Below are 15,935 nucleotides of genomic sequence, written 5' to 3'. Positions count from 1 at the left end.
GCTGAAATTTCAGAAATGAGAAGACAAATGTGCTAACTATATTAATTTTTGACACATTATTGAGACTGATCCTTAAATTTGACTTTCCTTGACACAGCAAAGAGCAAAACAGGACATGAACAATTTTATTTTATTTATTTTTCCCCCAAAGCCCCAGTAGATAGTTGTACATCATAGTTGCACATCCTTCTAGTTGCTGTATGTGGGACACGGCCTCAGCATGTCCGGAGAAGCGGTGCATTGGTGCGCGCCCAGGATCCGAACCTGGGTCGCCAGCAGCGGAGCGCGCACACTTAACCGCTAAGCCACAGGCCAGCCCAAAACAGGACATGAACAAATACTAACTACTTAACAAGAATGCCAAGAAGAGTCTTCCCAAGTATGTTTTCCAAACTACACAACATATCGTAAAATATCAAAAGACTTGTGGGTCATTACTCTTAATAGAATTCAGCTAATATCCCAAGGACCTAAATCTTTATATCCCTCACAGCTTCTAGTATATTTTGTTTCCTCTATGACAGTCTCATTCAGGGTATTTTCCACAAACATATTCTGATTCAAAACTCCTGACTAGATTTTATTCCCTAACACTGTGAATGTTTTGTAATGCAGAGCCCTGAAAGTAGAGCAATAATGAGCTCAACAGAACTACATGTGGTTTGTTAAACATTTTGCAAGTGGTATCCAGTGATTTTGAAAGCCTATTTTAAAACCATTCTACTGCTCTAGCAACTACACAGCTTCTATCAAACTTAAGGCAGTAAGGAAAGGGGGAAAAGCTCCGAAGTACTCAACTTATCAACCTAACTCCTACATACCTCAGGAAATGCAAAAAGAATCGTTCAGTGGAAGGGCACAATATGATTTAAGTAGTTTTGACTATTTCTAAGTATTGATCACAAAAATTCTATAATATAAAAATCTAAATAAATATGCTGATAACATCAAAATCTCCAATATATCGTGTATAATTTAAAGAAATCAGTTCTTATCCTTATTAAAATACCCAGCTGCCCATTAAAAAAGTGAGTAAGGTTTTCTAACCTTTCAAAGTCCCCTTGCCTTGTAAATTTTGACAACCTATACACGGCCCAGTTGTTAAGCTGTTTAGAGGTCATTCCTCTTCCATTATCTATCACTGCAACGGCAGGTTTTCCTTGCGTTTCATCAAAATGCTACGAAATAAAATAAGTTCAAAAAGACAGGAAAAGTCAAATCAATATTAAAACCATGAAAAGTTTAATATAAAAAAAGCGATTCAATGGGCTCACTCATACTTTGCTGGTGGAATTGCAAATTAATACAATTTTCTGAAAGGCACTTCAGCTGTATGAATCAAAAGTTTTAGAATTCTTCATGTCCTTTAACCCAGAAATTCCATTTCTCAGAATTTAGTTTGAGAAACTAACCAGAGACATATACAAAGACCTATAAGGATGTTCATCATGCCAGCATTGCTAACAATGTCAAAAATATAGGAAAAAAAGTCTTAATGTTCAACAATAGTAGACTGATTACATAATTTATATTATAGTCAATAAACCAAACTGCAGCAATGGTGTATTATATTGCAGAATATTCATGATATGGCAATGTTTACAACGTACTGTTAAGGGAAAGTAGAAGATCACAAAAAACAAAATGTACACTATGATCATACATACATGTATACAGACATGCATAGAAAAAAGGGCATGTGAAAAATCTTAACAATGAAGATACATCAGATAATTATTTCCACTTTTAGTTAATTTTCTAATTTTTCCCCAATGAGCTTGTAGTATTTCTAAAACAGTTAAATTGCTTTACTGTATTATTTTCTTACCAATTTGATCTGTATTCTTCTAATACCAGTGTTACGAGAAGTAGCAGACAATGAATTGTCAATTAATTCCGCAAGAGCAAACGCTGGAAGAGAATGAGAAACATATCGCTTAACGTTTCCCTCCCAAATACCTCACATAAAAGTTCCAAGTAGAAGAAACTCGGAAGCACCTTAAGCCATCACTTTTATCTTCCAAAGAGCTAGAATCAGAGTATTATCCTGATCCTAACGATACAATACATAATAAAGGCATCATCACCAATCACCACCAGCATAAAAACGCAGTCATCAACCAGTATTTGTATGGCACTACTACGGCATGAGTCAAGCAGCCATGATTCCTGGCTTCAAGAAATTTATAATCTAAAGACAGACATACAGACATAAGAGACAAACCAAAGACCATAACCATAAAAACAAACAGTAGTCTGTGGTACGTAATTACATCATGCACAAGTCAAAAGTAAGCACATTTACAGACATGGGGGCAAATATAAAGCAACTATAAAAGTGTCTACTAAGAGCTAATTTAGATATAGAAACTTTATGACTAACAGTAATTTGTAAAATGGCAGAATATGTCTGCTTAATTGACACAGAACTGCTATTGATTTCCTAGTACACAACCAAGTTGACATTCAATTTATCACTGACTCAGGATTGTTCCTAATATTCTCCTTTATTCAAGGTCACTACTCAAACTATTGCCTACTTTTATTCCCTTAATGAAAAAGGGCAATATACCAAATTTATGTCTCTTACTTCTACTGAAGCTTAACCTAACTAAAGCTGTAACTAATCCACAGAGTAGCACTCCAACAAGAACTTCCACACTCTCAACATTTACGAGATGGCTATTTATAAACTAGTTAGAAAGAAGTTACCACAAATTAGTTGTAAGGATCTGGCTGAGGGTAATAACTCTAGAAAATGAAGAAGGGACATTGTAGGAAATAGGAGGAAAAACGAGGTAAGAGAAATTTGGAAGGAGGAAATGATTAGAATTTAGTATCTAATCTAATAAGATATAAAAGGAGAAAGAAAAAGAAATCCAAGATGGTTTTGAGTCTTTGCTCTAGAAAACTAGGTAAATGGTTATATTTCTCATAAAGGGAGAATTTAGAGGGGAGGAAAGAAAAATGCAGTTTTAGATGTGATGCCCTACCACTATATCAAGCTCAATGAGTAGAGGTGTTCCATACGGAGCTGGAACAGATATTGTGCTTACTTGAGAGAATAAAGATAAGCAGAGATACAGATTTTTGCTTCACTGAAATAGAATAGCTAAGGCTTAAATTAGTTCACTAAGTAAGAGAAAAGTATAAAAAGAAAGATCAGCGTGACTTGAAGAAATGTCCACCACACAGTCAAGAATAACCAGAAGCAGCACCAAAGACAAAGGAAGCAGAAGCAAGGAAAGACCCAGGAACGTAATGTAAAGTCACAGAAATCAAAACAAGAGTTTAAACGTTGAGATTCTCTGCTTATTCATATAATGATGGTAGGAATGAAAACTGGTACAACCAATCTGGAAGGTAATCAATCTATATCAAAAGTCTCAAAAATGAATATATCTATTGACTCCACAATTACACATTTAGAAATTTATCCCCAGAGAGAGAACTAAAGATTCATTCAATATGCAAATATTTAAGCACCTACTATTTGCCAGGCATTGTTCTAGGAACTTAACACAACAGACAAAAGTCCTGTTCTTGCTGACTTAACATTCTAGTGGAAGAAGACGGGAAATTAAATATAATCATAATAAGTAAATTCTTTAGTATGTTAGAAGGTGGTATACGCTATGGAGAAAAGAAAGAGTCATTTTAAATAGGTGATCAAGGTAAGTTTTGTTGAGAAGGTAACAGATAAACAAGTCTTAAATGAGGTGATGGAATGAGAGAGGGGCTATCTGGGGAAAGAGCATTCCAGGCAGAGGGCCCTAAGCTGAGAAGCAAGCTGGTACTGAAACGGAGTGAACAAGCAAGGAGAAGAGTTGTAGAAACAAACTCAGAGAGGTACAAAGCAGAGCCGCTAAGGCCAAGTACGTAATTGTAAAGACTGTGGCTTTTCCTCTTAGTGAAATGGGGAGCCATGAGTGGTTTCAATAGAAGAATAACACGATCTGACTTCTCAAACCTTATGTGGACAGGCATGAAAAGACAGAGATGAGTTAAGGGGCCACTGTAAAATCTAGGTGATACAATGGTGCCTCAGACCTGGTGTTAGCAACAGAAGTGACAAGAAATGGTCATTTCTAGATAAACATTGAAGCCAACAGGATTTTCTGACAAATTGAATGAAATGTATAAGAAAAAGTAGAAACGATTTGATTTTTGGCTTAAGCAACTGGAAAGACAGAGCAATGATCAATCTAGACGGGAAAACTATGTGTAGTTATAAGATGCAGTGAAGAGATCAGGGTTCCCATCTTAGATATTCTAGTGGAGATGCCACATGGGCAGCTGGAGAGACAAAATTGGAATTCAGAAGATAAGTCTGGTATTTTTTCAGTATTTAACTAAAAATGACCATTTCTCACCACCTCCAATTGGGAGTCACCGCTATAAAGATGGTATTTAGAGCAATGAGATTGGATGGGATCACCAAGCCAGGAAGTATGAGAAAATAAGGACCAACAACTAAGCTCTGAGGCACTTCAACATTAAGAAGGTGGGGAGAGAAGAGAGAAGGCAGCCAGTGAGATGGGAAGAAAACAAAGAGTGTGGTCTCTCAAAAGACAAGTGAAGATTATACCAAGGAGGAAGAAGTGATAGACTGTGTCAAATAATGCCCGGAGTAAAATAAGAACTGAAAATTGATCACTGGACTTAGTCACCGATGACCTGTAAAAAATAAGTACAAGAGAGTGAATAGGAGACAATGAGAGAAGAGGCACTGTAGACAGTGAATATAATCAACTCCTTTGAGGAATTTTACTGCAAACAGGAACAAAAAATTGGGTAGTGGAAGGAGTAAGATTATGATGTTGTTAAAATGAGAGAAATAAGAACTTTTTTTGAATGAAAAGAACAATGTCAGAGGTAATAAATATACTGCTTATGAGTTCAAGCTCTGAAGTCACCCTGCTTGGTTCAAATCCTGGCTCCAACACTTACTAGCAGGTCGGCCTTTGACAAGTTACCTAAAATCTCTCAGCCTTAGTTTCTTCTGCAAAACAGGGTCATTACCTAACATTAGCTACCACAGAGGATTAAGGATTAAATGAGAGATGCTCATAAAGCACTTGGCACAGTGCCTGGCACTGTAGCTGACAGCAGTCATAGTACTAGTAGCAGTAAAGGTAAGGATATGCACAAAGATTCAGCCACAAGAATATTCAGTCATTTGTAACAATAAAAAAACCTGAAATAACCTAAACGTCTAATAATAGGACATTTTTCAAATAAATTGTGGTATCTAAATACTGTGCAACCACTAAAAACAAATGTATACTGACATAAACAGGTATATAGCAGGAGATATTGTGGGTTCGGTTCCAGACCACAATAAAACAAATAACACAATAAAGTGAGTCACACTAATTTTTTGGTTTCCTAGTGCATATTAAAGTTATGCTCACTCTGTACTGTAGTCTACTAAGTGTACAGCAGCATTATGTCTAAAAAAACAATGTACGTACCTTAATTAAAAAATACTCTATTGCTAAAGAAGACTAACTATCATCTGAGCCTTCAGCGAGTCATCATCTTTTTGCTGGGGAGGGTCTCAATGTTGATGGCTGCTGACTGATCACTGTCGTGGTTGAAGGTTGGGGTGGCTGTAGCAATTTCTTAAAATAAGACAACAATTTTAAGTCTGCCACATTGACTGACTCTTCCTTTCATGAACCATTTCTCTGTAGCATGTGATGCTGTTTTATAACATTTTGCTCACAGTAGAACTTCTTTCAAAATCGGAGTCAATCCTCTCAAACCCTGCCACTGCTTCATCAACTAAGTTTACATATTATTCTAAAGCCTTTGTTGTCATTTCAACAATCTTCATAGCATCCTCACCAGGAGCAGATTCTATCTCAAGAAACCACTTTCTTCGCTCATCCATAAGAAACAACTCCTCATCTGTTTAAGTTTTATAATGAGATCGCAGGATTTCAGTTACATCTTCAGATTCCACGTCTAACTCTAGTTCTCTAGCTACTTCCACCACATCTGCAGTTACTTCCGCCACTGAAGTCCTAAACCCCTCAAAGTCATCCACGAGGGTTGGAATCAACTTCTTCCAAACTCCTGTTAATGGTGATATTTGGACCTCTTCCCATGAATCACGAATGTTCTTAATGGCATCCAGAATGGTGAATCCTTTCCAGAAGGTTTTCTTTTTTTTTTTTGTGAGGAAGATCAGCCCAGAGCTAACATCCATGCTAATCCTCCTCTTTTGGCTGAGGAAGACCAGCTCTGAGCTAACATCTATTGCCAATCCTCCTTTTTTTTTTTTTTTTGCCCCAAAGCCCCATTAGATAGTTGTATGTCATAGTTGCACATCCTTCCAGTTGCTACATATGGGACGCGGCCTCAGCATGGCCGGAGAAGCGGTGCGTCAGTGCGTACCCGGGATCCAAACCCGGGCTGCCAGTAGCAGAGCGTGCCCACTTAACCGCTAAGCCACGGGGCCGGCCCTCCAGAAGGTTTTCGATTTACTTTGCTCAGATCCATCAGAGGAATCACTATCTATGGCAGCTATAGCCATAGGAAATGTATTTATTAAATAATAAAACTTAAAAGTCAAAATTAATCCTTGATCCATGAGCTGCAAAACGGACGCTGTGTTAGTAGGCATGAAAACAACATTAATCTTGTTGTACCATCTCCATCAGAGCTGTTGGGTAACCAGGTGCATTGTCAATGAGCAGTAAATATTTTGAAAGGAATCTTTTGTGCTGAGCAGTAGGTCTCAACAATGGGCTTAAAATATTCAGTAAACCATGTTATAAACACATGTGCTGTCATCCAGCTTTCTTGTTCTATTTACAGAGTATAGACAAAGTAGATTTAACATAATTCTTAAGGGCCCTAGGATTTTCAAATGGTAAATGAGCATTGGCTTCAACTAAAAGTCACCAGCCACATTAGCCCCTAACAAGAAAGTCAGCCTGTCCTTCGAAGCCAGGCATTGACTTCTCTGTAGCTAGGAAAGTCCTAGATGGCATCTTTTTCCAATATAAGGCTGTTTTGTCTACACTGATAATCTCATTTAGTGTAGCCACCTTCATTAATTGTCTTAGCTAGATAGTCTAGATAACCTGCTATAGTTTCTACATCAGCACTTGCTGCTTCACCGTGCACTTACGTTATGGAGACAGCTTCTTTCCTTAAACCTCATGAACCAACATCTCTTAGCTTCAAACTTTTCTTCTGCAGCTTCCTCACCTCTCTGTCTTCACAGAATTACTCTGGATTAGGCTTTGGCTAAAGGGAATGCTGTGGCTGGTATGATCTTCTATCCAGACCATTAAAACTTTCTCCACACCAGCAATAAGGCTGTTTTGCTTTCTTATCATTTGTGTGTTCTGTGGAAGAGCACTTTTAATTTCTTTCAAAAACTTTTCTTTTGCATTTACAACTTGGCTAATTTGGTGCAAGAGGCCTAGCTTTCGGCTTATCTCGGCTTTCCATGCCTTCCTAAGTGTAATCATTTCTATCTCTTGATTTAAAAGTGAGAGATGTGTGTGACTCTTCCTTCCACTTGAACACTTAGAGGTCACTGCAGGGTTATTAATTGGCCTAATTTCAACAGGCTAATTGTGTTGTGTCTCAGGGAATAGGAAGGCTCGAATAGAGGGAGACTGACAGGGGAACGGCCAGTCAGTGGAGTGGTCAGACCACACACAACGCTTATTAAATTCACCGTCTTATATGGGCACAGTTTGTGGCGCCCTAAAACAATTACAACAGTAACATCACAGATCACTGACCACAGATCATCATAACAAATATAATAATAATGAAAAAGTTTGAAATATTACGAGAACTACCAAAATGTGACACAGACATGAAGTGAGCAAACGCTGTCAGAAAAATGGCACCGACAGACTTACTCAACGCAGCGTTGCCACAAACCTTCAATGTGTAAAAAAGCAATATCTGTGAAGCACAATAAAGCTAAAGTGCAATAAAAGAAGGTATGCCTGTATGTTAAAGATGTTCATTTTATTGTAAACTAAAAAGTAGGTTAAAAAAGTACGCATCAGGGGCCAGCCCCATGGCGTAGCAGTTAAGTGTGCGCACTCCGCTGCTGGCGGCCTGGGTTAGGATCCCAGGTGTGCACCGATGCACCGCTTGTCAGGCCATGCTGCAGCGGCGTCCCATATAAAGTGGAGGAAGATGGGCACGGATGTTAGCTCAGAGCCAGTCTTCCTCAGCAAAAAGAGGAGGATTGGCATGGATGTTAGCTCAGGGCTAATCTTCCTCACAGACACACACACAAAAAAGTACGCATCATAAAAAATCACTAAAAAAGAAAAAGAAGTAAACAATATAAAAAAGTCTGAAATGACAAACACCAAAGTGCTAGTGGTGGTTATATGTGGGTGGTAGAGATATGGATGTTCTTTAGGTTCCTTCTGCTTATCTTTGTTTTCTAATTTCCTACAAACTATAATGCATATGCAATGAGGAAGAATATTTTTAATAAGAAAGTTTATAATGAACATCTAAGTAGTATTAAACACTTTGGTACAATCCAGACTCTCTAAATCAACTGATTTGTAAAGATCAATAGCAAATAATCCAAAGGGAGGATAAGAACTGGCAAGAGTAAAGGTGGAAGGAAATGATAAAGAAATGAAGACCACAACACAAACCTCTTACTTGTGCAGTTCAGCTATACAAATGTGCACAGCAAAATAAATATGTTCTCAATTGGGAGAGGTCTATAGGAAGCCAGGAAGAATAAATCAAGGGACGAGAGTATACAGAAGATGGAAAGATGTGTAGGTACAAGATCTCTTACGAGTTGAAAAGAAATAAGTTCTAATACTAGTTTAGTTTTAAAGGAGAGGTATCTTTACTCTGAAGTAAGATGACTTAGGCAGAAAAAGAAATATACTGTGATGAAGAGGGTGAAGTAAGGAAGCTCACAACGACTGGTTATAGTCTTCTAATAAAGTAGAATGAGAGAAGTTTTTTAAAGTGAAGGAATAGGACACGTGATCAGGGGACAAAGAATAATAATAGTTTATCAAAATTAGTATAAATGGAATACTTACGCAAAGGATTTTGTCCTTCACTTGCATAATATTCATACATGCCACTTTTAACCAGTGTGTCATAGTGAGGTAGGAAGTCAATTCGTTCTTTTGTAGCTGTTTGTAGTAACTGATTGACTGACTGTAGCAGGTATAGTGTGACTCCATCTTTAACAGTTTCATCTGTAATCAAGAGGTAATATCTTAAGTGCTAAGCCAGCATCAGAAACACAATAAATTTACAATTATGAGTATGCAAATTTTATCTATGAATTAACTTTAAAGATGGTATAGGCAAACCTCCAAACAATGGACTGATCCATAAATTCTGTTATGTTTTGTTAAGAATATCAGCAGAGGGGGCCGGCCCCATGGTATAGTGGTTAAAGCTCTGCACGCTCCACATTGGCAGCTTGGGTTCGTGGGTTCAGATCCTAGCCACAGACCTACACCACTCATCAGCCATGCTGTGGCGGCCACTCACAAACAAAAATAGAGAAAAGACTGGCACAACGTTAGCTCGGGGCTCATCTTCCTCAAGCAAAAAAAAGAGGAAGATTGGCAACAGATGTTAGTTCAGGGCCAGTCTTCCTCAACAAAGCAACCAAAATCATCAATAGTGTTTAGATGCTTACCTATGTAATAAAATAGTTACTGCTCCATGATGTACAGAACATATTAAATGTGAAAGCATGAACTTAACATTGCTTACCAAAATTATCACAGGTAATTTCTTTTCTACTTGTTGTTGTAATAACAAATTTCTCTTCAGGTGAAATGCCAAGTGTCTATCCAAAATAATAAGAATAAAATCAATTATTACACAAAGGAAATAAATGCACTCTTCAAGTTTACAAGAATATGAAAATACTGATAGTGTATTATAATCTTGTAACAATTACTGCATTTATTTGTCTAAGAAACTTAAGTCTTGATATTTTTAAATTTTGCCTTTGCATAATTAAGCACAAATTTATCTATAAATTACCTAGTTGCTTAACACGGTTGTTTTTTCTGCTATTATATGCCACCTAGGAACATGAGTGCTTAGGTGGGACATTTTGAAAGGTTATTAACATCAGCAGAACCCTCCCAGACAAAGACATATTATTTCATGTCAATATATAACTAAACTTATTTAGAGCAAAGTATTAACATAACACTTATGTTCCTATAGATTAAACATTTAAACATGTAAAAACAAAAGTACTAGAAGAAAAAAGAAGTTAATATTTTATAACACTGAGGTAAGGATAGCTATGTCATGCAGGATATCTATATTAAAGAATCTTTATATCTGTTATAACCCCTTCAAAAAGAATAACGTTTAAAAATTAAGGCAAACTATAAATCACAGGAGGGAACTGCAACAGGACACAAAGAGTTACCATCCTTGGGAGGAAAAAACTTTCAGAAATAAAGATGAAGATAAAGAGAAAAAGTGAAAAGACATGAACAATCAAAAGGAGAAAATACAAATAAATGACCAACGAACACAAGAAAAATTGAAATTTCACAACTTACCAAAAAATGAGAATTAGAAAAATGAGTTAACATTTTCATTAAAATTTTACATATCTTTAAAATTAAAAGATACATGCTCTTTCTAAAACTAAACAATACAGTTTCGAACCCACGGATATGGAGGGCCAACTGTATTCACTGCACTACACAATTTTTATATTAAGGGACCTGAGTATCCACAGATTTTGGCATCCTGGAACCAATCCCCCACGGACACCAAGGGATGACTGTACAACAATGTACAAACAGTTGAGACAGAAGGCTGACTTCTGCTTCAGGTAATGATAAGACTACTTAATCTAGAACAACCTTACCATCAAAGACAACTAAAAAAGTCTAGACTAATGATACTCAAGTCTTCAATAGTGATACTAAAAATAGTGACTACTGGTCACCAAAACTAAGCGACCAACTCCTTACTCTGAACACTGACAAATTAAAGAGAAAGAATAAAGCATTTTATCCCACTTTCTTGCACCAATTGTATTTCAGGGTAACCAATTAGCTCTAGCTGATGAGGCAAAGTTGTTCTTTAAAGAATTCCAGCTAATAAATACAGGAGGAATGGCAACCAGAATATTACCATCAATGGATGAACCATCAGATCAAAACTTTATTATGGAGGGATCCAGCTAAAACCACCTGAATCCCACTAATTCAATCTTAGCATTGCTAAGAGTGGGTGAAATATACACACATTACATGACTCCTGCTGTCATGTAATATCAAGTACCAGCACCACCTACGAATTCTTTGCCTCCCCACCCCAAAGAAGTTGAACCTAAATCTTGATTACAATCTTTAAAAATAACTTCTAGTTTACAGGATACATGGGAGATAGAACAAGTTAAATTACACCATAAAGGAGCAGACAAATCCAGAATGTGAAATATAAGAAAAACCTACTTGATTTCTTCAACAGGTCAATGGCAAGAAAAGCTAAAAAGAGACTAGGGGAAGGGGGTTGTGCTCAAATGCTCTAAATTTTAAAAGAATTAAGAAACATAAAAAAGTTCAGTATGAGGACTCTGTTGGGATCCTGATTTAAGCAAACCAACTATAAAAAGACAACTGTTGGATCTGACTGATGAGTATATGTAGGTTCATTATACTATTATCTCTTTGTTTATGTTTGAAGTTTTTTATAAGAAAAATTTCTAATTTAAAATATACTATAATAGACCAGTGGAAGAGAATAGAGAACCCTAAAATAGACCACACATATGTACACAGGGAGCTTGGCAAATTACAAATTGGTGGGGAAAGAATAAACTGTTTAATGAATGATATTGAGACAACTAGTTACCTGTATAGAAATAGATAAAATAAAATCCCCATCTCAACACACAAAAATAAATTCTAAGAGAATTAAAGCAACTGCATATTAATCCAAAATTGTAGAGGAAAAATGGAATAATTTTGAGAGGACAGAGAACACAATTTCTGAAAATATACAAAAAGTACAAGCCATTAAGAGAAAAACTAGAAAACATAAAAAGATGCTCATCCTCACTAGTTATCAGAAAAATTACAACAACTTGATTATCATTCTCAGGAGGCTGGTAAAACTTTAAGTCCTGGTATACATATAGGCCTCCATATACTGAAACTGGACCTTACAGACTGCTGATAGGACTGAAAATCAGTACAGCCATGTTCAACAGCAACTTGGTATACTTCAGTAAAATTAAAGATACTCATATCCTATGCAATTCCACTCTAGAGAAATGAAGCTACGGACATAAACTGATGAGGAAAAGATTCTATTTGCTTAACAGAAATAAAAATTGTCTTTACAGATCTTTATTAGGTTTTTGTGTACTGACAAGTCTTTATTTTTTAGTTCATTACCACTTTATTTCTACAATGTCCCAACTGTTAGATCATGTGCTTATGCATCCTGTAGTACAAAATTTGTTTTTACAGTTACTGAAAAACTATGTGCTAAATTGAGTTTTTAAGATCTGTGTACATCTGAAAGTGTTTATTATCTAATTATTCCATAAAATCTCTCCATAATTCTATTATTACTCAATTAAGACACATAAGCTACCTTTTGTTTTATCTACAATTCTGCATAAAAATTTTCTTGAATTCATAATTTTCCTAAATATTTTATAGCTCTGATATTTGACAAACATAAATTCAATATTTTTACATTACTCATTATCCTCTTATTCAAGATGTCATACCCTTCTCTCTCCAAATTTTTGGTCTAAAGTCTACCTTATCAGACATAAACTAAAGCTTTCATGTATTTTCATCTTATTTGTCCTAACTACTGAATACAGATAATAGCACTTCCTGTGCCTTTCTCTACATGAAAGCAGGGTAACATTCTATTTGGGCAAGAGTCTTGACTAGTCTTTTTCATTTTTATAAGAGCACTTCAATCCCACCTTTTTTTGGGTTAATTGTTAAAGCACATGGATCTGCCTTGATTGAGTAATACAAAGTACCTGCCCTCCATGTCTTTAGGTCAGCTTCAAACTACCTGCTGCCCAACTTCTCTCAAAAGCCAATTTTACTTGCAGTCCATAAAACCTTCAAACATTTTAAATTTCACCCATGGATTAAGTCAGTCAGAAACTATACACACTTCAATGCATTGCTCTTGCATTATATCCAATGGCTCTGGCCCTGAATCACCCACAGACCAGGAAGATCCACACTGCACTTAAGAAATCTCCACAAGAAACTGGGTGGTTACTGGTTAAAGCAGTTTGCACTACCCTAAATAATACACATCCTACCTTTCATTACAGTACAAGATAAGCAGCAGCCTTTCCTATCTATAAGGATGCTGTCATATTATCACTCAGGATTTGTGAGGGATCTAGGGAGACAACTCCCATTTAACAACTCTCCGCATATCACCATTCTATTCTTTCCTACATGTATCTTCTACTTTTTTTCATCTTTTGGAATTTTTAACATAATGTACCCTATGTACAAATTTTTTTTTTGAAGGAAGACACTGATTCATCTAAATAGCTATAAACAGACTATTAGGTAAGGCTCCTGCCCTCAAGGAGCACAGAGTATTTTTAAAAAGTACTATGGGATAACAGGTGCCATGGTAGGATAACAAGATATAGCGAAACTACACAAAGCAAAAAGTAGTCATTTTTTCAAAATTGGAGGTGGAGAGGAGGAGGGTTTGCACACACACAACTTAATGTCTGGGCATATTTAAGAACTAATCAAATGAATCATTTTCTAATCTTTGATTCTGCAAGGTCAAAAGGGCTCATGAAGTTAACAGCTGCTTGTAACAGGTCTAAGGTATTCTTCCAGATCTACCCTTTCCTCTTCCTTCCTCTTGATCGCTCCCTTTTTCCAAAAGATGAGCTTTCCCCAAATAACAGTTTAGGATCCATATTACTTTCTAGCACTACAAACACTTATTGGTTTAACTTAAGTTTTAATGAAAAACTTTAGTGCACTGTTTTGCCTCCTCCCCTAACGAGGAAAAAAGAAGGCTTTAGTAAATAATGTGAGCACTGTGTATGTTTTTTTTAAGAAAAATACAAGCTTTAGAACCAAACAGACCTAGATTCCAATCCCAGTTTCACAGCTTATTAACTGTATAACCTTGGACTTAATTCAGTAACTTAACTCAGTTCTTCATGTATGTAATGGAGACATGGTTCTGGGATTAAATGAAATAATCTAATGATGCTTTAAAAAGTAAATATTCAAAAAAAAGAAGTTAGGCTTCCTTGTTTTTTTCTTACTAGTTCTTCTCTCTCACTGCTAATTAAATTTAACCTTGATCTGTTCAAGCAGGAAAAAAGAGGAAAATAAGTCAAAGGAAATATTTCTTTTGGTTTTCAAGTTAAAATATTAAAGGAATGGAATAAATATATCTGTTCACCATAACGAAGAACTTCTTTTGGGGCAGAGTGGTATAACAGAAGGAATATGGGTTCTGGGTTTGAATTCTGATTTGACTGCAGTGTTTTACTGAAGTGAGTCACCATCTCCAAAAGTGAGTTTCCCCTTCTGTAATAAACGCCTAATAACACTTCCCCTATCTACCTAACAGTGTTACTGAGACTTCTCACAGGGGAGAGTTTATTTCTAGAGGGAGGGTAGATTAGTACAACCTCTTTGAAAAACAATTTAAAAATAGGTATCAAGAGCTTTAAAAATGTTCCTGACCTTTGATCCAGGAATTTCACTTCTAAAATTCTAAACTAAAGAAAAATAAAGACATAAAAGACTATGGGTTCAAAGATGTTTATCATGACATTACTTAAAATTGAAAATAATGTAAACGTCGACAAAAAGGAGCAATTTAGTTATGTAAACAGTGATACTAAACAAACCATTTCAAACTTCGATTATGAAGCCTTGCATTAAAATTGAAAAATACTGACAATATTAAGTGGGAAAAAATTAAAATATAAACATGTATTACAGCTATTTAAAAAGCAGGGGAGAAGGATACCAAGAAATAACCCCAAGTGCTAACAGTGGCTATAAATTTTACAGTGAGTCAAAGTTTAGTTTTTCCCCACTGGTTCCATAGTTTCTTTAATGTGCTGATATTTTTACAATAAAAACAATAAACAAAGAGTTTCTTCTTTCTTCGGTTTCTGGGACGGTTTCAGTTTCTTCAGCTTTTTTTTCTGAGATGGTTTTGAATACAAAACATTCATCAAAAAAAATGAGCATTCATTCACTTTTCAAACATATAGGAACCTGCTATATCCAGGCACAGAATGCACTTCCGAGTTCATACATTTTTGTCTTCATTCAAATATTCATTCTATTTTGAGAATTTACTATGTGCCACGCACAGTTCTAGACACCAGGAATACACCTGGGAACAAATCCAAGTCCTTGCTCTCAAGTCGCTTTTATTCTATGGGTCTTGATTTCAATCATTTTAGCAACTATATAGAGTTCCGTCTCCCTAACAGTACTAAATCATCAGCCTACTCAAGTTAAAACTCGGCCTCACACAAAGCTCTCTTTCCTTGGAAGCTAAATGTTCTTTACAGCTTAAAAACAACCTCACGTGGTTAATGCAAGGCAGGACAATATCCCTTCTTTAAAGGGCACCGCCACCACCTCATAGCTATAACATACTTCCCACTTAAAGCAGGTTTTCCTCCACAGTCATTACTTTTTACAGCAAACGAACGTAGTAGGTATCAAACACACACACTTCTCTGGTGTTCCGCAGCTACCCATGGACACCCTTCGAGTTAGTTCAGGAACTCCCAAGGGCTGGAATTCCGAAAACCACAAGGGCAGCTCCACCTGCGAAGCTGCCTGGACAACCGTTCCCACCTCGGAAGGAGCCGCCTGGGCGGGCCTGCAAACCCTCTTGACAGGAGGGAAATGACTGCATCATTGAAGGAA

General features: G+C 36.4%; 1 protein-coding gene across 1 annotated transcript in view; it reads right to left on the bottom strand.

The window, feature by feature from the left end:
- SMCHD1 (structural maintenance of chromosomes flexible hinge domain containing 1) overlaps positions 1–15,935 on the bottom strand; it is a 129,025-nt gene that overhangs the window by 112,135 nt on the left and 955 nt on the right. The window contains exons 2-5 of the mRNA XM_058556873.1: positions 9,751–9,826; positions 9,060–9,221; positions 1,829–1,911; positions 1,048–1,178 (exon numbers count right to left, since the gene is read on the bottom strand). Of these exons, the coding sequence (XP_058412856.1) occupies positions 1,048–1,178; positions 1,829–1,911; positions 9,060–9,221; positions 9,751–9,826 (452 nt within the window). The remainder of the gene's footprint in view (positions 1–1,047; positions 1,179–1,828; positions 1,912–9,059; positions 9,222–9,750; positions 9,827–15,935) is intronic.

This window comes from Diceros bicornis, chromosome 16, assembly GCF_020826845.1.
Source record: "Diceros bicornis minor isolate mBicDic1 chromosome 16, mDicBic1.mat.cur, whole genome shotgun sequence".
Taxonomy (NCBI): Eukaryota; Metazoa; Chordata; class Mammalia; order Perissodactyla; family Rhinocerotidae; genus Diceros; species Diceros bicornis.
This window is presented reverse-complemented; position numbering and strand designations above follow the sequence as displayed.